The 27,715-nt window shown below is 35.5% G+C and overlaps 1 protein-coding gene across 3 annotated transcripts in view; it reads right to left on the bottom strand.

The window, feature by feature from the left end:
- Nucleotides 1–27,715, bottom strand: part of DENND4C (DENN domain containing 4C) — a 132,459-nt gene that overhangs the window by 55,363 nt on the left and 49,381 nt on the right. For all 3 annotated transcript variants that reach the window (XM_032634467.1, XM_032634466.1, XM_032634468.1), the window contains exons 6-12: nucleotides 25,846–26,084; nucleotides 24,027–24,093; nucleotides 22,924–22,982; nucleotides 21,895–22,039; nucleotides 18,599–18,774; nucleotides 6,498–6,598; nucleotides 5,246–5,464 (exon numbers count right to left, since the gene is read on the bottom strand). In XM_032634467.1, the coding sequence (XP_032490358.1) occupies nucleotides 5,246–5,464; nucleotides 6,498–6,598; nucleotides 18,599–18,774; nucleotides 21,895–22,039; nucleotides 22,924–22,982; nucleotides 24,027–24,093; nucleotides 25,846–26,084 (1,006 nt within the window). The remainder of the gene's footprint in view (nucleotides 1–5,245; nucleotides 5,465–6,497; nucleotides 6,599–18,598; nucleotides 18,775–21,894; nucleotides 22,040–22,923; nucleotides 22,983–24,026; nucleotides 24,094–25,845; nucleotides 26,085–27,715) is intronic.

Genomic DNA, 27,715 nt, shown 5'->3' with positions numbered 1-27,715 from the left:
ATTCCTTACTTTGTTTTACAATGAGTGTGACCCTCCTCCTATCTAAGGCCAAGCCCACCACATAAGCCTGGGATTCCAGGCCTTTCAGTGTTCTCTGGACAATACTCCCTCTCTATTAGCTAGTAACCAGTATATTCAAGTCTCTCTCATTTTAAAAAACCTTTCCTTAGACAATTTTCCAAAGAGGACATTCAGAGGGCCAACAGGCACATGAAAAGATGTGCAACATCATTAATCATCAGAGAAATACAAATCAAAACCACAATGAGACATAACCTCACACCTGTCAAAATGGCTATCATCGAAAAGAACACAAATAACAAATGTTGGTGAGGGTGTGGAGAAAAGGGAACCCTCGTGCACTGTTGGTGGAAATGTAAATTGTTGCTGCCACTATGGAAAACAGTATGGAGGATTCTCAAAAAACTATGAGAAACCACATGATCCAGCAATTCCACTCCAGGGTATGTATATGGAAAAAACAAGAACACTAATTCAAAAAGATATATGCACCTCAATGTTCATAGCAGCACTATTTACAATAGCCAAGACCTAACTGGTCGAGAGATGAATGGATAAATAAGTTGTGCTATATATATATATACACAATGGAATATTATTCATCCATAAAGAAGAATGAAATTCTGCCATTTGCAACAACATGGATGAGTATAATGCTTAGTGAAATGTCAGACACAGAAAAATACTCTATGTTATCACTTTTATATGAAATCTAGAAGGTGAACCAAATTAGTAAATATAATAAAAAAGAAACAGACTCACAGATACAGAAAATAAACTAGTGGTTACAAGTGGGGAGAGGGAAGGGGGGAAGGGTTAGATAGGGGTAGGGGATTAAGAGGTACAAACTATTATGCATAAAATAAGCTACGAGGACATACAACACAGGGAACATAGACAATATTTTATAATAACTATAAATGGAGTATAACCTTTAAAAATTGTGAATCACTATGCTGTACACCTGTAACATATAAATACTGCACATCAGTTACACTTTAACAAATAAATAAAATAAAAAATCTTTTCCTTAACAAATAATTAGATCCTTCCCTTTTCTGCTGTTTCCCTTCTCAATAAAGGGCACAAGCATCCACTCTGTGGTTAAAGACAAGAATCTCAAAGTTGTTCTCGACATCTCCCTCTATCTTACATCCCATATTCAATTGCCAAGTTCTATTCAGTCTACCTCCTAAAAATCACTCTTCTATTCATACTACCAACTAATCCAGGTCACTTCCACTGATCACTTGGACCAATGCACTAACCAACTAATAAGTAGATCCATACTTTGGATGCCCCCAATTCAATCTGCAGAGAAGCCAAAGAGATTTTTTTTTAACATTAAACATGATCTTTTAAAAATGCAAACCTGATCCTATTACCTACTTAAATATCCCTCACTAACTTGCAATTACTCTTGGAATAAAGACGGAAACCCTTCATTAGTCCTAAAAGATCCAACATGATCTGGCTCACACCCACCATTTCAAGCATTGTTTTTGAGCCACTTTCCCCTCCAGCCTTTCTTTCTATGATGCTTCAGGACATTCCACATGCTGTGGTCCTTACTACATCCCCTTGAGGTATTAATTAGTTGAGAAAGACTTCAATAAAATAGAAATAAATTATTCTTGACAAGTGGTAAGAAAAAGTCTTTTCTTCTTCTTCTAATGGATCTAGGCAATGATCAGCAAAGGCTGCTAATACAATTAATGAAAGGCTGGTGGGGAAACTATCAATATAATGAATGGATGAGGCTGACAAAACTTGAACCCATGGATCAATCTTGGGAGCACTAAAAATGGGACACAGCCAGACTTGCAGTAAGTAGTGAGCATCATGTGTTTTAGCACCACTTGCCAAGAAAACTGAACCTGAATATAATCAAGCTCTAGCTCAGTACTGCTTAATTCACTAACCACTACACACATGTGGCGATTCAGCAATTAAAATGTGGCTGGTCTTTAATGAACCACATACCCAAAGCCACATCACTATTAAGCTGTGGAGCTGGAATTTGAACAATCTGACTTCTGAGTCCATGCCATTATTAATGATTTATACCCAGAGGTGAAGGTTCAGGAAAAAAAAATGTGGCTGGTCCAAACTGAGATGTGCTATAAGTATAAAACACACACCAATTTCAAAGTCTTAGTATGGAAAAAGAATGTAAAATATTTCATTAAAATTTTTACAATTTGATTACATGTTGAGGTGATACATTTTGGATGTATTAAGTTAGAGAAAACATATTATTAAAATTAACTTCCCCTACTGCTTTTTAAAAAACTGTGTCTACTAGAAAATCTTAAATTATATATGTGGCTCCCATTATATTTCTTTTGAACAATGTGGCTCTTATTCCAACCAGAAGTTTACAGGAAATATAGATGAAAAAAATGTTAAATAACACCATGGGGATACAATCAGATAAAAACACATGTAACTTCAGGAAATTCTAAACACAGTTTATGGGTGAAATGATGTCCTACTTGGAATTTAGAAAGAAAGGGAGGGGTGGAGGAGGGGAGGAGAAAAGGACAAAGGAAGAGTAAAATAAACATAGATGAAACTAAAACAACAGAATGTAGATTGCTACTACTGCTGAAGTTGGAAGGTAGCTACGTTATTCTCCCTACTTTTATACATGTTTGTTAAAGTATCCCTAAAAAAAAGTTAACCCAAAACCCACAGCTAAATCCTATTCTTTTTTCAGGCCCAAGCTTAACTGTTACTTCTTCAGGGAACCTTTCCCCTGACCTAGCTCTCTTACTGTAACCAATACTTTCCTTTACAACCCACTCAGTAAAATGTGTTATTTTATTGTCAAATGTATATATCCCTTGTTAGACCAAATGCTACCCTGTTAACAAAAACCTTAGGTCTCAGACACTAGTTAAATATCTTTCTGGGGCTTCCCTGGTGGCGCAGTGGTTGAGAGTCCGCCTGCCGATGCAGGGGACGTGGGTTTGTGCCCCGGTACGGGAGGATCCCGCGTGCCGCGGAGCGGCTGGGCCCGTGAGCCATGGCTGCTGAGCCTGCACATCCGGAGCCTGTGCTCCACAACGGGAGAGGCCACAGCAGTGAGAGGCCCGCATAACACACACACAAAAAAAAAAAAACCCCCCAAAAAAAAAAATCTTTCTAAATTCCATTAGTAATGCCTCTCTTCTACTTAGAATGACAGAGAATGAATTAGTGACCCACTACTGTCCATTAGAAAAACTCCATATTCTTAGTCTGGCATTTAAGACTACTCATAATCCGAGCTCTAATCTTATTTTCTGCTTTATCTTCCACAACACCTCTAAAGCTCCTCACTTGGTCAAATTGTACCATTAAAACTTTTTTCCCGAACATGCCATTATGGGCTGAACTGTGTCACCCCAAAATTCTTATGTTGAAGTCCTAACTCCCGGGATTTCAAAGTGTGACTGTATTTGCAGATATGGCCTTTAAAGAAGTAATTAAGTCAAACTTAAGTAAATAAACTAGGGTGGGCTCTAATCTAATATGGGTGGTGTCCTTAAGAGACAAGAACATTTAGATACAGATTCACACAGAAGGAAGTCTATGTGAAGATACAGGGAGAAGACAGCCATCTACGAGTCAAGGAGAGAGGCCTCAGAGGAATCCAATCCTAGCTACACACTGATCTCAGATCTCTAGCCTCCAGAATCCTGAAAAACAAAAACAAAAACAATTTTCTGTTGTTTAAGCCAGGGGTCCCCAATCCCCGGGACATGGACCAGTATCGGTCCACAGCCTGTTAGGAATGGGGCCACACGGCAGGAGGTGAGCAGCAAGCGAGTGACCGAAGCTTCATCTGCCGCTCCCCATCACTCCCCATCGCTGGCATTACCACCTGAACCATCCCCCCCACCCCACCCCGTCCATGGAAAAACTGTCTTCCACGAAACTGGTCTCTGGTGCCAAAAAGGTGGGGGAGCGCTGGTTTAAGCCGGCCAATCAATGGCATTTTGTTATGGCAGCCCTGGCAAACTAATACACATGCCTTGTGCTTTTGTTCTTGAGCTTCCTTCCACTTCATTATTACCACTAGCAATAATACTGTTATCATGAGTATTGTAAAGTACTTTTTCTAGTTGCTTCACATACATTTTCTCATCTAATCTTCACAATTGTGCGTGAATTAGGTATCATCCTCATTTTATTAATGACAAAACAGAACCCCAGGAAGGCTTCATAAATAGCAAAGTGGAAATTCTAATTCAGATTTGACTTTTAATGTCTAGTGTTTTTTAGAAAGTCTTTCTTGCTCATCTCCATTTATAAATTCTACCCATTCTTTAAAGTCATGCTCTTCTTCCATGAAGTCTTCCAAAACACTCATTTGGAAGAATGTTCCCTTTTTCTGAATTTTTATGTCCTCTCACTGAATGATTATGTAAAATCTGTTTTCTTGAGTACTTGCTCTATTTTTAAAAACACGTTAGATCATTTTCCACTGGGTATCCCATGGAGCTGGATGTTATACTTCTTTATATCCCTACATAATAACTAGTGGGGTTTGGCAAATGGCGACTAAATATTTGAGAGATAAGTTGTCCCAAAGCAGAAATGAGAAAAGACAAAAGGACTATTAGGAAAATACAGATTAAAAAATAATAACTGCAGGGTCAAATTACAGCTATGTAAAATAATTATCATATGAATACTGATGTATCCGTAAGGTTGCCACTACATATATAAGAGCTGCTGAATAACAACAAAAATTTTCATAATTCCCGAAAATAACAAATACTAAAACGAATGAGTATGGTGTTTTCCCCTGGAACAAGGCTGTATTTTTCAAAAATTTAAAACAACTGGTGGCTTTATTCCAAAAACTCTTTATTAGAGAATACTGTAAAGCCCAGAGCGTATAAAGTCAAGCATCATGCAAAGTGGAGAAAACACCTAAAAACAAACCACCAGCTTTATTCTACTAAGATAACTGATTACAGTACTATAAATGTCAGCAACATCTTTGACATTTCATAATTAAACACCTCCAGTTTCAGATTTCTCAGGAAAAAAATGGGGTATAAAAATTAAAATAAATTCTATTCATAGAGCTAGATTACAAATACACAGAAGACCATCATATTTTAATATGAATTCCTAAGAATTTATATAGTAGCACTATATTTGGTAGCACTACCAAACAGAAATTTTTTTCATTTCAATAAAAAGTATTTATATTTTCAATGCCACTCACCCTGTCGGTCAAACAATGAATCAGCAGCTGTGGCTTTATTTGAAGGAGCCTCTGTGATTGGTCTGAGATATGTTCTGTATCCTTTTAAAATGGATGCCATAAAGCGCAAAAATGCCTCCTGAATTTCCATCTCAAGTTGTGTCATCTTCTTTTGCCAGGAGAAATCTGCTTCAATTGGAGTCATCTCAATCGCTGAACCTTCCTGAGTTTTTCGGTGAACTGACAAATGAAGAGGAGAAAATACCATTAATACATAATGTTATATATATAATAATTCGACAGGGGAATTGTCAAAATAAAGCCCACGACTTCCTGAAATTCCTCTTTATTAATGTAAAGGGATCACTGGCAGGGGCTAACAGGGAGGGCACAGATGGGGCACAGAAAACATGTTCAAAAAACCATAAACCATGGGACTTCCCTGGTGGCACAGTGGTTAAGAATCCACCTGCCAATGCAGGGGACACAGGTTTGAGCCCTGGTCTGGGAAGATGCCCCACACCGTGGAGCAACTAAGCCCGTGTTCCACAACTACTGAGCCTGTGCCCTATAGCCTGCATGCCACAACTACTGAAGCCCACGCGCCTAGAGCCCATGCTCTGCAACAAGAAAAGCCACCGCGATGAGAAGCCCGCACACCACAATGAAGAGTAGTCCCTGCTCGCTGCAACTAGAAAGCCCACGCACAGCAGTGAAGACCCAACACAGCCAAAAATAAATAAAAAACAAAACAAAACAAAACAAAATAGGGGCTTTCCTGGTGGTGCAGTGGTTGAGAGTACAGCTGCCAATGCAGGGGACACGGGTTCGTGCCCTGGTCTGGGAGGATCCCGCATGCCGCGGAGCGGCTGGGCCCGTGAGCCATGGCCGCTGAGCCTGCGCATCCGGAGCCTGGGCTCCGCAACGGGAGAGGCCACAACAGTGAGAGGCCCGCATACCGCAAAAAAACAAAACAAAACAAAAAAACATGAACCACAACAGTAGTATCTTACTATTGGAGTTCTGTTTTGTAATGAGACTCCCTTTAAGCAGAGCAAAATTATGTCTAAATCTAAGAATTTTCTTATATACATTCTTTCATTAGAAATATCCCTTCCTGGGAATTCCCTGGCAGTGCAGGGGTTAGGACTCTGCACTCTCACTGCAGAGGGCCTGGGTTCAATCCCTGGTTGGGGAACTAAGATCCCACAAGACACGCAACATGGCAAAAAACAAACAAACAAAAAATCCCTTCCTTTTTCCTCACATTTACCCGAAGATAGCTGGGGATACAATTTCTTCAAGGTGCTAATCAGATTTTTGCATGGCTTTTTGGGAAGCTGCTTCCAGTTCATGTTCTTCTTTTCATCTGATCTATTAAATAACAACATGATTAATAAAGTCCGTTATAATCTGTTTTTACTTAAACAAAATTCTTATGTCAAACTAAAAAAGAAAATGCAAAGGGTATTTTTACTGAAGTTACAATTTGAGAATCTGAACAAGTGGTTTTCAAGAAGTTCTCTTTTCATTTTAACCAACCTCAGTCAAATTTGGTCATCTCATTCTAACCCTCCAACATAGATTTTCATTAACTGGAGTTATGAATACAACACAAGTCTTGTTTCAAAGTTACATTTTAGAATTATAATATTTTAAGTGTCAAACTTAATTGACTTGAGACTTCAAACTACCTATTAGAAGCAAATCTCGACAAATATCAGAGTCAGTAGCATACAGAGCATGTTCTCACCACAATTCAAACGAGTCACCATTTAAGAAAAAGAAATTACTTTGGAAGTTCAAAAGAACGCTTTTAAATAATGCATGAGTCAAATAAAATATTTTTACAGAATTAGAAACGTTTAAAACGCTACAAAGACGAAAGCACTATGTACCAACCATGGGCTGGAGCTAATGTCAGGCCAATATCACTTATGAACATCAATGCTAGCATCTTAAATTCTTAGAGAATTTAATCCACTAGCACATTAAAAAAAAAAAGAGAGAAAGATGTTTACTTTAGGAATGCAGGGTTGTTTACTACTAACTGATTTTATAATGTAATTTACCACACTAAGATTAAAGGAGAAAAACTTAATACTCATCTAAATAGTTGTACAAAAGCATTATAAAGTTCACCACCTATTTATGATTTAAAAAAAGAAATTACTTTTAATCTAGAAGTGGAAAGAAGGTTCCTTAATTTATTATTAAGCAATCAAAACCCTAAAGTGGGGCTAGCAAACCTTTTCTATAAAGAATCAGATAGGAAGTATTTTTTGCTTTCAGGACCACAAGACCTCTGTTACAACTACTCAAATATGCCACTGTAGCATGAAAGCAGCCTCAGACTACATGTAATTGAATGAGCATGGCTATGATACAATAAAATTTTATTTACAAAAACAGGCCTTGGGCCAGATGTCAATTCTTGCTTTAAAGCATAAAGATACTTAATGATGAATTGCTCAAATCATTCCCTTTGAAATTAGGAACAAGACAAGATACCAGTTATGAATATTTCTATTCAATATTATACTAGGATCCTAGCCAGAGAATTAAGACAAGAAATTCTTAAATATATAAGTTGTAGAGGATATGATTGTTTATAGCCAGAAAATTGAAGAGAATCTACAAGCAAATGAAAATAAGAGAATTCAAGTAAGCTGCTGGACAGGAGACCACTACATAAAAAATCAAAAGCATAGTTATACTCCAGCAACTAACAAATAAAAAATGTAATTAAAATACCATTTACAGTAGCAATAAAAACCATAAGGTACTTAGTTATGAATAAGTAAGTTTAACAAAAGGTGTGCCGATCTTTACAGAGAAAACTGAAACAGTTATTGAAAAACCTTTAAAAACACCTATGAAGTAAAATACAACATTCACGGGTACTGAGACTTTATGTCAAAATGATCTTATTTGCCCCCAAATTAATCTATGAATTCAACAGAATTCTAACAGAAAATCACAACAAAATTTTGCATGGAATTTAAAAAACTAATTAAAATTTATATGAAAAAGCAAAAGACCAAATATAGTCAAAACAATTTTAAAGAATAAGCAGTAAAGAGACTTGCTATTTCACATCATTTTTTTTAAACAATGTTATTGAGATATAACTCACATACCATACAATTTATTCATCTGAAGTGTGCAATCTGATGGTTTTCAGTATATTCAGAGTTGTTTTAACAACCACCACAATTAATTTTAGAGTATTTTCATCACCTCAAAAAGAAACCCCACACCCTCTTAGTCACTAACCCACAATTCCCCCATCCTCCCATCCCAAAGTAACCACTAATCTATTTTCTGTGTCTACAGGTTTGCCTTGGGCATTTCAAATAAATGGGATCATATAAGGTCTTTTAGCATGAGGTTTTCAAGGTTCATCAATGTCGTAGACAACTTAATTTTCAAGTCATTAAGATAATCTGATGCTGGCAAGAGACTAAAACAAACCAAAGGAACAGAAAATAAGCCTGGATACATACCCACACAAATATAAAAACTGATATGTGATGGTATTGACTCGGAAGACAGGTGGGAAAGAGATGAACTGACCATTCAATAAACAGTGCTATGTGACAACTGTTTACTCATGTTAAAAAAATATATAAAATGGTATCTCTATGTCTCGTCATACACTAATAATACCAAGTTTAGCTAAATTAAAGGTCTAAATGAGAAAGTCAAAACCTCACAACTTTACGAATATCCAGGATAATATTTCATGACCTCAAGGCAGAGGATTTCACGTACAAGAACCAAAAATGGCAATCCATAAAGAGAAACTGAGAGCTGTGATCAATTAATATAAGTTTCTGTTCATCAAAAGACACAACAATGAAAATACAAATCACAGTGTGGCACAAGCTATTTGCAATGCATATAACAGACTAAGAATTACTTCCAGATTATATAAAGGCCTTATACAAATCAAAAGAAAAAGACAAACAACCCAACAGGAAAATGTACCAAAAAAGGAGGGAAAAACCAAAGGGCAAAAAGAAATTAAAACACCTCATTTTCTACTAATTAGGGAAATGTGAATTAAAGCCACAGTGACATCCCATTACCATCAAGTTGGCAAAAATTTGAAAGTTTGATCATAACAAGTACTGACAATGATATGGAACAAAGAGAACTTTCATTTGCTGATGAAGAGGGGAAAGAGTAATATGGCATTAGCTATGCCTACCAACCAACATTAGCTCTTCTAGGTATATGTTTCAGAGGAATTTTAACCATGTACTCAAAGAAATATGCATAATAATGATCAGAGCAGTTTTGTTCATAATTGCAAAATCTAACTACAATCTAAATACCCATCAACACTGATAAACACTGAAGACAAAGTAGAGCTACGTGTATCAACATGGATGAACCGCATAGAGAATGATGAGTAAAAAAGCAATTCACAGAAAACTATACAAACATAAATTTTTAAAGCATGAAAAACAAAATGTCATTTATACTAACACATATATAATATGTATTAGTGGGTGGAATCTGGAATCTGGGAGGAAGATTCATGCAAGTTATTTACATTATTCTCTATAATTCTTCGGTATCTAGAACATTTCATAATTCTGTAAGTACAATTAAGCAGAGTTCAAAATTATTTTACAAAACAGTGTTTTGAACAATAGAAATTATATAGAACTTATTTAAACCTGGGCAAAATTAAGAATCTCTATAATAGAGCTTCCCTGGTGGCGCAGTGGTTGAGAGTCCGCCTGCCGATGCAGGGGACACGGGTTCGTGCCCCGGTCCGGGAAGATCCCACATGCCACAGAGCGGCTGGGCCCGTGAACCATGGCCGCTGAGCCTGCGCATCCGGAGCCTGGGCTCCGCAACGGGAGAGGCCACAACAATGAGAGACCCGCGTACAGAAAAAAAAAAAAAAAAAGAATCTCTATAATATTCTTTTATTCAGAACAGTAAATAAAATGAGGTAAATATTTGAGTTAAAACTTCAAAATCATTTCCACAGGCACCACACTATATACAACCTTGAAATAACTTTTTCAGGGATAGTTACTGAAAAACAATGAAATGTGTATGACAAGAAATATTTAGTGCTTCCAAGCAGTTCATTATTTCCAGGCTATAAGTAAATCTAAATACACATAGTAGAGATCAATCAAGATGGTAGACCAAGAGGACATGGAGCTCACTTCCCCCCATGAACACATCAAAAAATACATCTACATGTGGAACAATTCTCATGAAAAACTAACTGAAAACTGGCAGATGGACTCCTGTACCACCAAGGCTGTAAGAAAGATACACATGGAAGGGAAGAAAAGTGATTGGGTTGGGACCTGTGCCCAGGGGAGGGGACTCAGAGGAAATGGGAGATTACACAGGTGGACACCCTCTCAGGGGAGTGAGTGGTGAGAGCCACAGATAGGGTACCCCAGTCCTGGAGTCCTACACAGGGTAGACAAGCCCCCTTGGCTGGCTGGAGGACCACTGGGACTAACAAGAGGCAAAAAGAAAAACATAAAAAAAGAAAAACAAATTAAAAAAAATGGAAACAGTTTAAGAGATCTACAGAATAACATTAAACATACCAACATTCACATTATAGGGATACCAAAAGACAGAAAAGGGGATCAAAAATGTATCTGAGAAAATTATGGCTGAAAACTAACCAAACCTGAGGAAGGAAACAGATATCCAGGTAAAGGAAGCACAGAGGGTCAAAACAAGATGAACCCAAACAGGCCCACACCAAGACATATCACAATTAAAATGACAAAAGTTAAAAGTAAACAGTGAGTTCTGAAGGCAGCAAGAGAAAAGCAAAGTGTCATATACAAGGGAACCCCCATAAGGCTATCAGCTGATTTCTCTGCAGAAATTTTGTAGGCCAGAAGGGAGTGGCATGATATATTCAAAGTGCAGAACAGGAAAAGTCTGCAACCCAGGATACTCTACCCAGCAAGATTATCACTTAGACTACAGGGAGAGATAAAGATCTTCTCAGACAAGCAAAAACTAAAAGAGTTCATCAATACTAAATCTACCCTAAAAGAACTGTGAAAGGGTCTTCTCTAAATGGACAAAAAAGTAAGAATCTATAGGAAAGGGAAAATCCCACTAGGAAAAGCAAATGTATAGTAAGGACTGAAGATCAACCACTTAAGCCAATATGAAGATTAAAAGACAAAAAACTGTAAAAGCAACTATAACTACAATAAACAGTTAAGAGACAAACATGAAGATACAAAATATGACATCAAAAACACAAAATGTGGGGAGAGGGAGTAAAAAAAAATGTAGATATTTTAGAATGTGTTTGTACTAAATTACTAACAGTTTAAAACAAAAAGTAGACATAGTTATAGGTCAACAATATATAAACCCGACAGTAAACACAAAGCAAAAACCTACGATAGTTACACAGAAACTAAAAAGAAAGGAACAGAAGCATAGTACTAAAGAAAATCATCAAACCACAAGGGAAGAAACAAAAAGAAATAACAGAGAAAAACCTCAAAACAACTGGAAAACAAGTAATAAAATGACAATAATTACATACCTGTCAATAATTACTTTAAATGTCAATGATCTAAATGCTCCAATCAAAAGACATACGGTGGGACCTCCCTGGTGGTCCAGTGGTTAAGAATCCACCTCCCAGAAAATATTTGCAAACAAAGCAACTGACAAAGGATTAATCTCCAAAATATACAAGCAGCTCAAGCACCTCAATATCAAAATAACAAACAACCCAATCCAAAAATGGGCAGGAGACCTAAACAGACATTTCTTCAAAGAAGATATACAGATTGCCAACAAACACATGAAAGGATGCTCAACATCACTAATCATTAGAGAAATGCAAATCAAGACTACAATGAGTTATCACCTCACACCAGTCAGAATGGCCATCAACACAAAATCTACAAAAAATAAATGCTGGAGAGGGTGTGGAAAAAAAGGAACCCCCTTGCACTGTTGGTGGGAATGTAAACTGATAGAGCCACTATGGAGAACAGTATGGAGGTTCCTTAAAAACCTAAAAACAGAACTACCATATGATCCAGCAATCCCACTACTGGGCATATACCCTGAAAAAACCATAATTCAAAAAGAGACATGTACCGCAATGTTCACTGCAGCACTATTTACAATAGGCAGGACATGGAAGCAACCTAGGTATCCACTGACAGATGAATGGATAAAGAAGATGTAGCACATACATACAATGGAATATTACTCAGCCATAAAAGGAAATGAAATTGAGTTATATGCAGTGAGGTGGATGGACCTAGAGTCTGTCATACAGAGTGAAGTAAGTCAGAAAGAGAAAACCAAATACCATATGCTAACACATGTATATAGAATCTAAAAAAAAAAAAAAAAGGTTGTGATGAACCTAGGGACAGGGCAGGAATAAAGATGCAGAACAGAGAATGGACTTGAGGACACAGTGGGGGGAAGGGTAAGGTGGGACGAAGTAAGAGTGGCACTGACATATACACACTACCAAATGTAAAATAGATAGCTAGTGGGAAGCAGCTACATAGCACAGGGAGATCAGCTCAGTGCTTTGTGACCACCTAGAGGGGTGGGATAGGGAGGGTGAGAGGGAGATGCAAGAGGGAGGGGATATGAGGATATATGTATACATATAGCTGATTCACTTTGTTATACAGCAGAAACTAACACAACATTGTAAAGCAATTATACTCCAATAAAGATGTTAAAAAAATAAAATAAAATCATGGTAAAATATACATAACATAAAATTTACCATTAAAAAAAAAAGAATTCCATGCCAATGCAGGGGACGTGGGTTCGACCCCTGGTCAGGGAACTAAGATCCTGCATGCCATGGGGCAACTAAGCCCATGCACTGCAACTGTTGAGCATGTGGGCCAAAACTAGAGAGCCCGCATGCCGCAACTACAGAGCCCATGCGCTCTGAAGCTCACACACCCAAACTACAGAGCCTGCATGCCACAACTACTGAGCCCATGCGCCACAACTAGAGAGAAGCCCGCACACCTCAATGAGGAGCCTGCATGCTGCAGTGGAGGATCCCTCATGCCGCAACGAAGACCCCGCATACTGCAACCAAGACCCAGTGCAGCCAAAAATAAAATAAATAAATATTTTTTAAAAAAAGACATATGGTGGCTGATTGGACAAAAAACCAAGACCCTTCTTTCCACAAGAGACTCACTCCAGAGCTGAAGACACAAAAAGACTGATAGTGGGGGGATGGGAAAAGATACTTTATGCAAACAGAAATGACAAGAGAGTGGGGGTAGCAATGCTCATATCAGAAAATAAACTTTAAACAAAGGCTATAACAAAAGACAAAGAAAGGCATTATAAAATGATAAAGAGATCAATACAAGAAAATGATATTACACTCAACATACGTGCACCCAGGAGCACCTAAACATATAAAGCAAATACTAACAGACACAAAGGTAGAAATTGACACTAATACAGTAATAGTAGGGTACTTTAAAACCCCACTTACATCAATGGACAGTCAATAATGCAAGAGCAGTCTAAAATGACACAACAGACCAGCTGGACTTAATAGATATCTACAGGAAATTTACATTCAAAACCAGCATCATTAACATTCTTTTCGAGTGCACATGGAACATGCTCCAGGACAGATCACATGCTAGGCCACAAAACAAGTCTTAACAAATTTAAGAGGATAGAAATTATTTTATCAACTATTTTTTCCAACCACAATGGTATGAAACTAGAAATTAACTACAGAAAGAAAACAAGAAAAGAACAAATGTGCAGAGACTAAAAACATGCTACTAAAAAAACCAACAGGTCAATAAAGGAATCAAAGAGGAAATCAGAAAATACCTCAAGACAAATGAAAACACTACACTCCAAAATCTATGGGATGCAGAAAAAGCAGTTCTAAGAGCGAAGTTTATAGCAATACAGACCTTCCCCAAGAAACAAAAAAAATCTCAAACAACATAACCTACCACCTAAAAGAATTAGAAAAAGAAGAACAAACAAAGGCCAAAGTCAGCAGAAGGAAGGAAATAATAAAGCTCAGGGAGAAAATAAATAAGAAAGAGATTTAAAAAAATAGAAAAGATCAATGAAACCAAGAGCTGGTTTTTTGAAAAAAGAAAAAAAAAATTGATAAGCCTTCAGTCAGGCTCACCAAGAATAAAAAAGACAACCCAAATTAAAAAAAATAAGAAATGAAAAAAGGAAAAATAACAACCAACACCATGGAAGTATAAAAAAAAAAAAAGTAAAAGAATACTAAGAAAACTTATATGCCAACAAATTGGGCAACCTAGAATAAATGGATAAACTTCTAGACACAAAACTTGCCAAGAATGAATCAAGAAGAAACAGACACTTTGAACAAACCAATCACTAGCAGTAAAATTGAATTTGTAATTTAAAAAAAACTCCCAGCCAACAAAGTCCAGAACCAGACTGCTTCACAGGGGAATTCTACCAAACATATAACGAAGAGTTAATACCTACCCTTCTAAAACTATTCCAAAGTATTAAAGAAACTATTCCAAATTATTAAATTCATTCTACAAGGCCACCTTTACCCTGGTACTAAAACCAAAAACACTACAAAAAAAGACAATTACAGGCCAGTATCTTTGATGAATATAGATGCAAAAATCCTCATCAAAATATAACAAACCAAATCCAACAATATATAAAAAGGATCATACACATGATCAAGTTGGACTTATTCCAGGGACACAAGGATGGTTCAAAATATGTAAAATCAATGTGATACACCACATTAACAAAAGGAAAGACAAAAAACACATGATCATCTCAACAGACGTTCAAAAAGCAATTGACAAAATTCAACATACATTCATCATAAAAATTCTCATCAAAGTGGGTACAGAGAGAACATATCTCAACATAATAAAGACCATATGTGACAAATGCAGAGCTAACATCATACTCAATGGTGAAAAGCTGAAAGCCTTCCCGTTAAATTAAGCATCCAAATTGGAAGGGAAGAAGTCAAACTGTTACTATTTAGAGATGACATGATACTTTACATAGAAAACTCTAGAATCTAAAACATGACACAAACAAACTTATCTACAAAACAGAAACACACTCCTAGACACAGAGAACAGATTTCTGGTTGCCAAGAGGGAAGGGAGAGGAAGGACTGGGAGTTTGGGGTTGGCAGACACAAACTATTACATTTAGAATGGATAAACAACAGGTCCTATTGTACAGCATAGTGAACTATATTCAACATCCTGTGATAAACAACAGTGGAAAAGAACACAAAAAAAGAATGTATGTGTATAACGGATCACTTGGCTATAGAGCTGTAAATCAACTATACTTCAATTTTTAAAAAAATGAAGAAAACCCTAAAGTCACCACACAAAAACTATTAGAACTAATAAACGAATTCAGCAAAGTTGCAGGATACAAGATTAATATACAGAAATCTGTTGCTTTTCTCTACAATAATAATGAACTATCAGAAAGGGAAAGTAAAAAAAAAAAAATCCCATTTGAAATTGTATCAAAAAGAATAAAATACCCAGGAATAAACTTAACTAAGGTGAAAGACCTACACTCTGAAAACTCAGATGAAGGAAAGTAAAGATGATACAAAGAAATGTAAAGATGCCCCTTGCTCTTCTGGAATTTTAAGAATTAATATTGTTAAAATGACCAATACCTCCCCAAGCAATCATGCAATCCCTATCAAAATACTCATGACATTTTTCAAAGAAATAGAACAAATAATCCTAAAATTCATGAAGAACCACAAAAGACCACAAATTACAAAAGCAATCCTGAGGAAAAAGAACAAAGCTGGAGGTATCACCATCCCAGACTTCAGACTATACTACAAAGTTACAGTAATCAAAACAGCAACAGCATGTTTTGTGTCTGGCAAAACACAGACACATAGATCAACTGAACTAAACAGAGAGCCCAGAAATAAACCCACGCACCTACAATCAATTAATCTATGACAAAGGAAGCAAGAATATACAATGGAGAAAAGACAGTTTTTTCAATAAGTGGTGCTGGGAAAACTGGACAGCTACAGGTAAAACAATGAGATTAGAACATTCCCTCACACCATATACAAAAATAAACTCAAAATGGATTAAAGACCTAAATAGACGATCTGAAACCATAAAACTCCTAGAAGAGAACACAGGCAAGACACTCTGACATAAATCATAGCAGTATTTTTTGGATCTGTCCCCTAAGGCAAAATAAATAAAAGCAAAAATTAACAAATGGGACCTAATTAAATTTAAAAGCTTTTGCACAGCAAAGGAAGCCATCAACAAATCAAAAAGACAACCTATGGAATCGGAGAAAATATTTGCAAATGATGCGACCAACAAGGGGTTAATATCCAAAACATACGAACAGCTCATATAGCTCATTATCAAAAAAGCAAACAATACAATCAAAAAATGGGCAGAAAACCTGAAAACACATTTTTCCAAAGAAGGCATACAGATGGCTAACAGGCACATGAAAAGATGCTCAACATCACTAATTACTACAGAAATGCAAATCAAAACAACGGTGAAATATCACCTCACACCTGTCAAAATGGCTCTCGGCAAAAAGACAACATAAACTAAATGTTGGCGAGGATATGGAGAAAAGGGAACCCTAATACACTGTTGGTGGAAATGTAAACTGGTGCAGCCACTATGGAAAACAGTACGGAGGTTCCTCAAAAAACTAAAAGTAGAACTACCATATGATCCAGCAATTCCACTCCTGGGTATATATCCAGAAAAAATGAAAGCACTAATTCGAAAAGATACATGCACCTGATTGTTCATAGCAGCACTATTTACAATTGCCAAGACATGGAAGCAACCCAAGTGTCCATCAACAGATGAATGAATAAAGATTATATATATATATATATATATACACACACACACACACACACACACACACAATAAAATAGTACTCGACCATAAAAAAGAATGAAATTCTGCCATTTGCAGCATCATGGATGGACCTAGAGAATATTATGCTTAGTGAAATTAGGGAGAGAAAGATAAATACTGTGTGATATCACTTATATGTAGAATCTAAAATATAAAAAAAAATGAGTACAGCAAAACAGAAACAGACTCACAGATATAGAAAACAAACTAATGGTTACCAGTGAAGAGAGGAAAGCGGGGAGGAGCAAGATAGGATTATAGGATTAAGAGATACAAACTACTATGTATAAAATAAATAAGCAACAAGGATATACTGCATAGCACAGGGAATTATTGCCATTACCTTTTAATAACTTTTATTGGAATATAATCTGTAAAAATACTGAATCACTATGCTGTGCACCTGAAAATAGTACAATATTATAAATCAACTATACTTCAATTTTTTTAAAGTACTGAAAACCCAAATAAATAGACAAACATAGTAAAGAGCTACCACAATTACACAGTTTTCAAAATACAATGGTAGATCCATTTCAAAATTATTTTTTAAGGTACATTAAATGTTTTCTTCCTTCCTTAAGTTATTCTTCTGGTTCACTCAAGGCTATTTTCCCAACCAATTCTACTGCTGTAACCATTGAAGTCTCATCCCAAATTCTCACTCTATTCATTTTCTGCCAGTATCAAACAGTAAAGAATAAAAGCACTCCAGGACCTGGAATTTGGCATTAATACTAGGGAAGTTTCAATACTTACTGCCCTTTACCCATGTTGTTTGTTGTTTTTGTGAGGGCGGGGTTGCAGAGGGCGCTCCTAAACAACCATCTAGAACTGGATGGATGAATCTTCTTTTATTAGTGTGGTACTCTACTCTCTGAACCCTCAGTTACACCACTGCTATACATATTTATCACCTCCAGTAAACACAAACTCTGATTTTTAATATCAATTTCTCTGTAATCCCTATAAAATTCAAATCTTGACAACTAAGAAAACAGCATATTACCCTATATTGTGACTAAACTCAAACAGGTAAACCCATTTTTTAAGAGCTTACACACGGATTTTGAATTAAACCTAGATAGCATATCATCTCTTGAGCTCTGAAAGCAGTGTTTTTAACCTTTTTTTTTTAATAATCCATATTCTCTTCTGATAAACATAAATATCTCCTGCCTACTGTTAACATTATTATCCAATATAAACTATTACAATATTGAACACAATCTTTTTCAAATCACACAACATTCCAGGATTCTGATACCTGTCCTGATTGAGAATCATTGTATTGAATCTGAAGACTTATTACCAACTTTTAAAAGTAGCATATTTTTATATGCTTTCAATGAGCTATAACTACATGTGGGGAAAAATATAAATGGAGATAATATAAAAAGAATCAACTTACATATATAACATGTTTGTATCCAAGTCAATGCAAACAACATCTTGTGGTGGGTCATGAAGATCAAAATACCTTGAGTCAACTCCAACTATAAATGGTAAAGGTGCACTAAGCACGGCTGCCAGTGAAAGAGGACAAAGGGGAATATATGGGCATTGCCACTGAAATGGAAAGATCATCTGGGAAAAGAAGTTTTAAAAAATTAACCAAGTTTTAAATTTGCAATGAGAATTAGTAATTAACTAATACTACTGAAAGGGACCATTACAGAGCATTTAAGTCTAGTTTCATTCCAAAAACTAAATGACTATATTAAACTTCATTCCAAAAACTAAATGACTATAAAACACTGATAGGCAATACTATGAACCAATGTGATTAAAATCTTCAAGAATCACAGTGATCATAAGCACAATTAAAATGCTAACAGCTCTTTGCATGTTAATTCTTCTAATGCCTATAGAAAATCCACATTCCCATTTTATGGAGAAAGTGAAAGAGGAGAAAAAATAGCCCAAAATTTTATAAAACAAACTCATGATCTTTAACTCTGACGCATTTCATTCATCTGTTAATTTTCAAGATAACCTTTGACTAAAATCCAACTAAGAACACCAAGAACTAAAAAAATTTAAATGATTCTCTTGGGAATAGTAATAGTCAACTAAAAATTTCAACCAAAAAAATTTTGTAACTGCCCAAATAAATATAATATTATCCAACTTCAGTGAATCTTGGCATCTTAAAAATATTAGTCAATATAAAACATACCTCAACAATCTTTACCAGCTTTCCTTTATAAAGCTCTACCTTAATTGTATCAATGTGTTCTTTTTAAAAGGGAAAAAAGACAAATTTTGATAAGTAAAAAAAAAAAATTAAAATTTTAATAATCAATATTATAATTTTAATCATTGATGACAAAATCTTTCCTTTACTACAAAAATCCTTGCTATATTTCAAGATCTAGTTCAATTCTTACCTTACCCATCAGTACTCACCCCAAATAATTACCTATAGCATTTACTACCTCTGCCAGTTATTCCAGATGGTTATACAGAATTGGAATTCTGTCTTCAATCATTTATTTACTTTCTAGTAACTGAGCACTTAATATGTACCAAGAACTGTTCTAGATGATGGGGCTGTAACAGTGAATGAAACAAAGATCCTGCCCTCATGAAATGTACAGTGTGGCATAAGAGCCAGCAAACTTTTTCTGTAAAAGATAAGAATATTTTATGCCTTGCAAGCCATATTGTCTCTGTCACAAATACTTAACTCTGTCTTCATGTATGAAAGCAGTCATAGGCATTATGTAAATAAATGGCCTATGTTCCAGTAAAATTTTATTTACAAAAACAAGTGGCGGCCAGGATTTGACTCACAGGCCACAGTTTGCCAACACCTAGTCTAGCAGGAAGAGAGAAAACAAAAAGAAGATAATAAATAAAATATATACCATGTGAGAGAGTGCTAAGTGCTACGAAAAAAAGAAAAAGTATAGCCAAGTAAAGGCGATTAGAGTTTAGAATATGAGAGAGGAGAGGGGGAAAGCAGGCTGTATTATTAAATAGGCCAAACAGGGTAGGCTTCAATAAGAAAGTGACACTGAGCTGAAACTTGAAGGAGGTGAGGGTTTTAGTCAAGGGGATATCTAGGAGAAGAGCGCTTTGAAGAAAAGGAACAGCTAGAGCAAAGGCCTTAAGGTGTGGGGACTGCCTAGTATGTGCCAGGGGTAGCAAAGAGGCCAGCATGGCTAGAGCAGAGTGAGCAAGAGGGAGAGAAGTAGACAATGGTATCAGAGAGCAGAGGGATAGAACCACTCACAAAGGACCTTGCAAGGACTTCAGATTTCCTCCAGGGAAAACTGACTATCTACCATTCAACAAAAGGTACGTTACATCTCTAACTACATAAGAAATTTCAGAATAAAACTACTGGACAACAAAATATGACACCCTTGTCTTCACCTTCGACTTTTGCACGCAATCATAAACAATGTCAATTTTACAAGAATACCCATTGGTTCCAACAATTTTTGCTATGGGGCTCCATTAACTCTTCAATATTCTTTGATATTCAAATCACTCTCCTTTTGAGGAATTTAAACTGTCAGGATTCTTTTCAATTTTCTCCTCTTTAAATGGTAATTTGCCTTACTATCAAATCCTCATTTATCAATAGTTTTGCAAGCAATTCAGGCTGTTCTCCAACATCGGTTACATAAATTTCATGCAATCTTGCATTTTAATAAGATTTCCGATTTCACATTGCAAGAGACTGGGCCACGGAGATTCAGACAGAGGGGCATGGATAATCCCTAAAGTTTTATAGGAAGAAATATTTGAGCGGGAACTTTCTAAAACTGGTCAGTTCATTAACAAATATTTTCATGTTATAACAACTTTAGCTTTTACATGTAACTGTGGAGGCTTGGAAAATTAGTACATAATTAGGATCTTTGCCCTCCATAAACCATCTCAAATGGTTATTACTGTTTTCAGTCCTAGCAGCATTTCTCTGACCAGATTAATATCTTGGAGACATACCCCATTTGTTGATTTAACAAGTATTTATTGAGTGTTTACTCCATGCTATTTAACTGTGATAAATGCTGAGGACACAGGAGTAAAAAAGAGACCTAAAAAAGATCCTTACTTCCATGAGAGTAAAATGGGGAAGGGAAGAGAGGAGAGTCAGCTATTTTAAATTAAACAAATAATGGAAAATAGAGTTAGAGAAATAGAACATCCAAAATTCTATATTATGACCTATAAAGCCCTACATGATCAGACCTCCTTCTAATTGCAATGGGAAGCCATCAAGAGGTTTTAAAACAGGACTTGATTTAACTTTTATTTATGCTTTTCACAATAGCTAAACATCTGTACATTATCCAATTTCACAATCACCTAGATATTCCTATACATTACTGGCTCACAATGATTAAAAGTTAAAATTGGGAGAAATTAGTCATGTAATTCATGTCCACAATTTTAGGGCAGCTGAAATTGACCAGAGCTTCTCATTTAATACAGTAAGCTTCATTCACAAGTTCTATTATTATGTAATCATATAGATTCTCTGAAGAACTCTAAAATATGAAAAATTAGAAATTGAAATTCTCTCAATAGAAATCACTTTTTTTTCTTTATATTTAGTATTTCTCTTTGCCATCCTACTACATTTATGTTAAACATTTAGTGGTAATTTCAAAGCTTTGGTTGAAGGAAATTTCCCTTTAGAGTAAAAATTCTGTCAAGAATTCTGCACTAAAAAGAAAATTCTATACTTACAGCTACAACAGCTTCAGCTACTCCAGTCAACACAGCTGGCCTAAGAGAATGCAGCAAAATCTTGCTCTCAAGTAAAACAAAGAGCAGCAGTGTTGCACAATTCTCAGGACCCAGATTCATTAACAAGGTGCTAAAGTTGGCTCCACTAGAAAAGGAGAGAAAAAGAGGTGATTATGAACTATTTCACCAAAAGGTGCTAAGATTTGCTTATTAAATTATTTCCTAAATATTAATAAATTGAAAATCTAATATTAATTTCAAGTCCTGATTTAGTTATCACTGAAAAGTAGCAAATTTAATAAGATGGTATAGGAGAATGATTCAAACTCATCCTTTGGCAACAAGGGCGTTTATCAGGAAAGATTTTCCTGAAGAACAGCCATTTGAGCTACGCTCTAAAGAAAGAAGGTAGGGGTTGGTGGGAAGACAACATTTGCAAAGGTCCTGAAGCAAGGAAAAGCAATTGTCATGTTCAAGAAATTGAAATAAACCTACTGTGACTAAAGCGTATTAAAGGAAGGGATGAAAACAACAAGAGATTATGCCCAAAATAAAGATATTTGCATTCTCCAACAATTTTATATTTGCATTCTCAGAAGGAAACATTGGCTGCAGTGTGGATAAAAAACTGAAAGACAAGAGCAGAAGAGTGCCAATTAAGAGGCTCATAATGAAGTAGTCCAGGTAAAAGGTCATGCTAGCCTGGACTAGTGACACAGATGAAGAGAAGCCAATAGATTCAAGACATTTTAGGAGGTAAAATCAGTTCACCTTGAACATTTAGTAAGGAACTGGATATGCGGAAGGGAGATGAGAGGAAAAGGGAGGTATTCCCCACATTCAATCTTGCAACTTTCTTTAAGTGTTCCATTTTTAAAATGCTGAATGGCCCCAGCTATCAAAGTTAGAAACATTAAGGCTATTCTTAGTTTGTAAAGATGACACAACTCTATTATACTAACCCTTAAAATATTTTAAAGCATTCTGCTCCAAGTGAACAAATGTATTATTTTATATACCATTAATTACCTTAGTGGTAAAGGTGTAGAAACTGGTTGTGAAAATATTAACGCATCATGGACTGATAGCTTAAAAAAAGAAAAAAAAAGATAAATTAACCAAGCCAATTTTGAAACCTAAATATTTAGATCAAGGGTAAAATGGAAAATAGTTTAATAGGCAGACTGATACAGTTTTGGAAACATGTACTAAAACATAAAACAATAGCTGTTATTTACTTAGAAGTATATAGTTCTTTAAAATTAAATGGTTAATTCAACTGAATTTTGATTCAGTTAACTGATTAAAATACAGCTGTTTAAAAATTATGGAATAACTGCTTTTTAAAAGCCTCCAATTTATTTACTCTCTATTGGCAATTGCTCAATATATATTAATACTTGCTGAACTGAAATACATTCAAGATTAACAATATTTGACTAACACATATAATGTTAATAACCATCTTAGAAAAAAATGTTTAAATAGCTTGCCTCTATAGATTAGTCTGCAAACTGTTATTGGTCCAGGAAGAACAGTATATAAACAGAGAGAAAGCGATTTAGAAACTTTCATGGCACTCTGACACTGCTCTCATATCCAAGTACATTATCAGTGAACTCATGTCTTTGGACAGGGAATAGACCTGTTCACGTCTATACTGATCTCACATGGTAAGCTGCTTACGTCACAAGCTATATACTTATATAGGTCTGCCACTGACTGGAAATAAAAAGAAACTGGTCCTTTAACAACACTATTATAGACTGCTTCACTTCCGCCTTCCAACCATAACCAATTTCACATTTGATATTTATTAGTCACTCGAATATTAAAAACATGCCCTCAACATAATTTTGGGTTTTACATTATTAAAGTAGGCTACATAAAGGCCACACATGAACCAATGATGATGTCATGAACCAAGTATTGTAATTATTCCAATTCTGTATACCCAAAATTCAAAAAAACAGTACAAAAGAATATGAGCTAAAGATATAAAATACAGAAAATTCAAGGATTTCATGGATGCATCTTGCTCCGCCTCAAACCAAAAGGGCCATAGCATCCACATTGCAATGACTGGAATGAACATATGCAGCACTCCCTTCAAACATACTGCTTTTTATTACCTGTACCAGGATTCTTGGTCTTTGTGGTGAAGGAAAAGGGATGTTTTGCATAAAATGTGAAATGTGCCTAGAAAAAATTTTTGAAATAAAGATAATTACTTTTCTAAAATGCTTCATGGATTTTAACAGATCTTAAATACCATTATTCATCATCCTGGACCTGACAAAGCCACTTACCTAAAACTTAAGCTAAATAAATAAATAAATTTACTTAGTGTAAATAAATGTACTCATTCCACTATGAGTGGAATGCAACTTCTAAAATGCAAAATGTATTTCCTGATTAAAAGTCCAGATTAATATACCCTATTATCACCAGGAAAATAAGAATAACATGAATATAGTTTTCATGAAAGAAGCTAACATTTATTGCCCTGGTTATCAGTATCAGTATGGGGAGCAACTAACTGTGATATAATGAATCAAAACTAATACAGAATTCAATCTAATAATATTAATTAAATTAATATAGTTCTTACACTATAACTTCCGGCAAATCACTTGTCCTATTTCTCCACCTATACATAATAACTCAAGTCTTTCCAAAGTTTTGAGCTCTTAGGAGCCACTAAATGCAAAGTATTACTTCAACTGAAAAAAAAGAATTGATGGGCTTCCCTGGTGGCGCAGTGGTTGGGAGTCCGCCTGCCGATGCAGGGGACACGGGTTCGTGCCCCGTTCCGGGAAGATCCCACGTGCCGCGGAGCGGCTGGGCCCGTGAGCCATGGCCAGAGCCTGTGCTCCACAACGGGAGAGGCCACAACAGTGAGAGGCCCGCGTACCGCAAAAGAAAAAAAAAAAAAAAAAAGAATTGATGATATACACTGATTTTTTTTTCCACAAATTTCATAGAACCTTAATTTTTCAAAAGGCTGCTAACTTATTATTAACATTAAATTTACTCCAATCAATTTTAAGTTAATCTGACAGCTGAAAGTTAAATCTAGAATTATGAACCATTAGGCTGTCATTCCAGTAATAAAACAAGAAAGCTGAAACCATATTGCTACACCAAATTTTGATGTGTTTCTTCATAGTACTTTTACTATTTTATAAAGTTGATTTTTGAGCAGCATTACTTTAAAACCTACAGGTAACTGGCCCCCTCTTATCCACTAAACTAGTATGCTTCACTGATAATCTTTTTGCTATATTGTGAAATTTTGCGAAGTTTAAGAAAAATCTGTTTACACACACATTTCCACCAAAGATCTTGACTTGCTTTGTTAGCAGGATACATGAGTTATTTACTATAATAAACAAGTCAACATGCCACTAGAAGTCAGAAAAGATGTGGTTTTAAAAAGACAGTGGTTCCACATCTATTTTTCTTGCTTACAAAACATTTCCATGATGAAGAGAATTACAAATCAAAGGGAAAGCATGTAGAGTTCTATCAATGCTAAAACCAAAACCTTACTTTTAACATCAATTAATCAATTAACACCATTAATTTCTACATCAGTTTAGAGATGTTTAACTTGCAATGGTCATTTGGATAGTTGGGGTGTGTGTGCAACAACAGCTATTTTTCTCTTGGTTATTTAAGAATGAGTAGGAAGAACACATACAATATAATGTATATATATAAGTTTCTTCCTCAGCTGAATTCTCAGAAGATTTTTATCTGGTCATCCTCACCACCACTCCTCAATTTTAAATACAGAGTCAATGACTCAGGTGAAGAAGGGATCAAGTAAAAAGTAGAATGTGACTCTCCTTCCCTTTCAACTCTGATGCTTGAAGTCAGGTAAACAATGAAATGTACATATATACATCCAATTTTTTCACCAGACATCCTTCAAATCATTATACATACTTTTCAATGGGAAGAGGATGTGGTCCAGACACAGAAAGTTTGTAGATAAACATGAGAAATTTTCTAAAAGCTTCAAAAAAAGGCCAGTGTGAGAGTAAACAAATGCATTTGTTTGAATTGATGGATTTGGAGACCATTTTTCTCTCCACAGGTGTCAACAGGCCCAGCTGCATAAGCTGTTTTTCTGTTAGAAGTTCTCGAGAGTAAGGTTCATAAAACTGGATGGCAGCTCCATATACCTACAGAGTAAAAAAAATTCCATTGTAAAATTTGAGTGTTTTTAAAAATTAATTTCTCTTTTTCTCTTTTTCCAAAAGAAGTATTTGCTTAGAGTGCATATGACAGGTAAATGAAAAAGAAAATCTCAAACATTGTTGATGGGAATGTAAAATGGTGCAGCTATGGGGGAAAACAGTTTGGCAGCTCCTCCAAAAGTTAAACAATTACCCTATGATCCAGCAATTTCACTCCTAGGTATATACCCAAAAGGATTGAAAGCAGGGACTCAAACAAATACTTGTACACCAGTGTTCATAACAGCATTATTCACAATAACCAAAAGAGAAACAACCCAAATGTCCATCAACAGATGAACAGATAAACAAAATGTGGTATAGTCATCCCTCAGTATTCGAGGGGGATTGATTCCAGGACCCCCAGTGGATACCAAGATCCACGAATGCTCAAGTCCCTTATATAAAATGATGTAGTACAGTCGGCCCTCCGGATCCACAGGTTGGGCATCCCTGGATACGGTGGGCTGACTATATATACACTCAAGAGAATATTATTCATCCTTAACAAGGAATCAAATTCTGATAAATACTGCAACATGGATGAACCTTGATAACATTACGCTAAGTGAAATAAGCCAGACACAAAAAGACAAGTATTATATGATTCCATTTATATGTGCTACCTAGAATAGACAAATTGGTAGAGACAGATAGTAGAAAAGAGAGACATAGGATAGGAGTAGAAGAAACTTCTGTTTAGAGTGATGAAAACGCTCTGGAAATGGCTAAGTGATACTTTTATAAATCTTTTAACTGTTTAGTCACTATATACATATGTGTATGTATATATGTCATATATGTGTGTGTCTGTTATATCACATTAACCCTTGTCTTTACAGATACAAATAACACTCTCAGATACAATTATTTCAAAGTCATCTCTGGGGTTCTTAACAAGCAATATGTCAAAAGCATCACAATGAGGATTTGTTGTTCTCTACTGGTCAAAGTAACTTTGGTAATGCTTAAGTGTTTGAAGATATTAAAATATTCATTTATATTTATTGCTTTCAATGGAAGAAACTATAAATGATTATTAAGCTAAACAGTTAGCTTACTTGTAAGCAATCCAGTCAATATAGTACTGGCCTTCCATTTAGTGAGTATTTTACTATGTTCCAGACACTCTGCTGGACACTTAACCTTAATTATCATCTTCAGTACGGTGGCTGTAAACCTGAAGACTGGAGAATGAGGACACAGATTTATTTTTGTTTGCTCCATAAGAGCCAGCCTTGGTTACTTACACATTTCAATAAAATTGGCTATTCTATCAAACTTCCTAAGAAAGTTCAATTTTTAAATTTCTACTAGATCTGTAGTTTTATTTACTTTTTACTTCCTAATATTGCTTTTTTGCCATCTCTTTTTTATTTTAAATTATCATTCTATGTTATTATTACTGTTTATACATGTTTTGAATTTTTGGCTATTACCAATAAAGTATATAAATATACATGTGTTTTGGAGAATATATATAGTCATTTCTCTTGGGATATGCTCAGGTGTATACCTGTTGGGCCACAGAGTTATTTCTTATCCTTGCTGACAATATAGAAGTTCTTTAAATATTC

The sequence above is a fragment of the Phocoena sinus genome, chromosome 6 (assembly GCF_008692025.1).
Source record: "Phocoena sinus isolate mPhoSin1 chromosome 6, mPhoSin1.pri, whole genome shotgun sequence".
Classification (NCBI taxonomy): Eukaryota; Metazoa; Chordata; class Mammalia; order Artiodactyla; family Phocoenidae; genus Phocoena; species Phocoena sinus.
The sequence above is the reverse complement of the archived record's forward strand: the minus strand, read 5'-3'. Positions and strand labels throughout refer to the sequence as shown.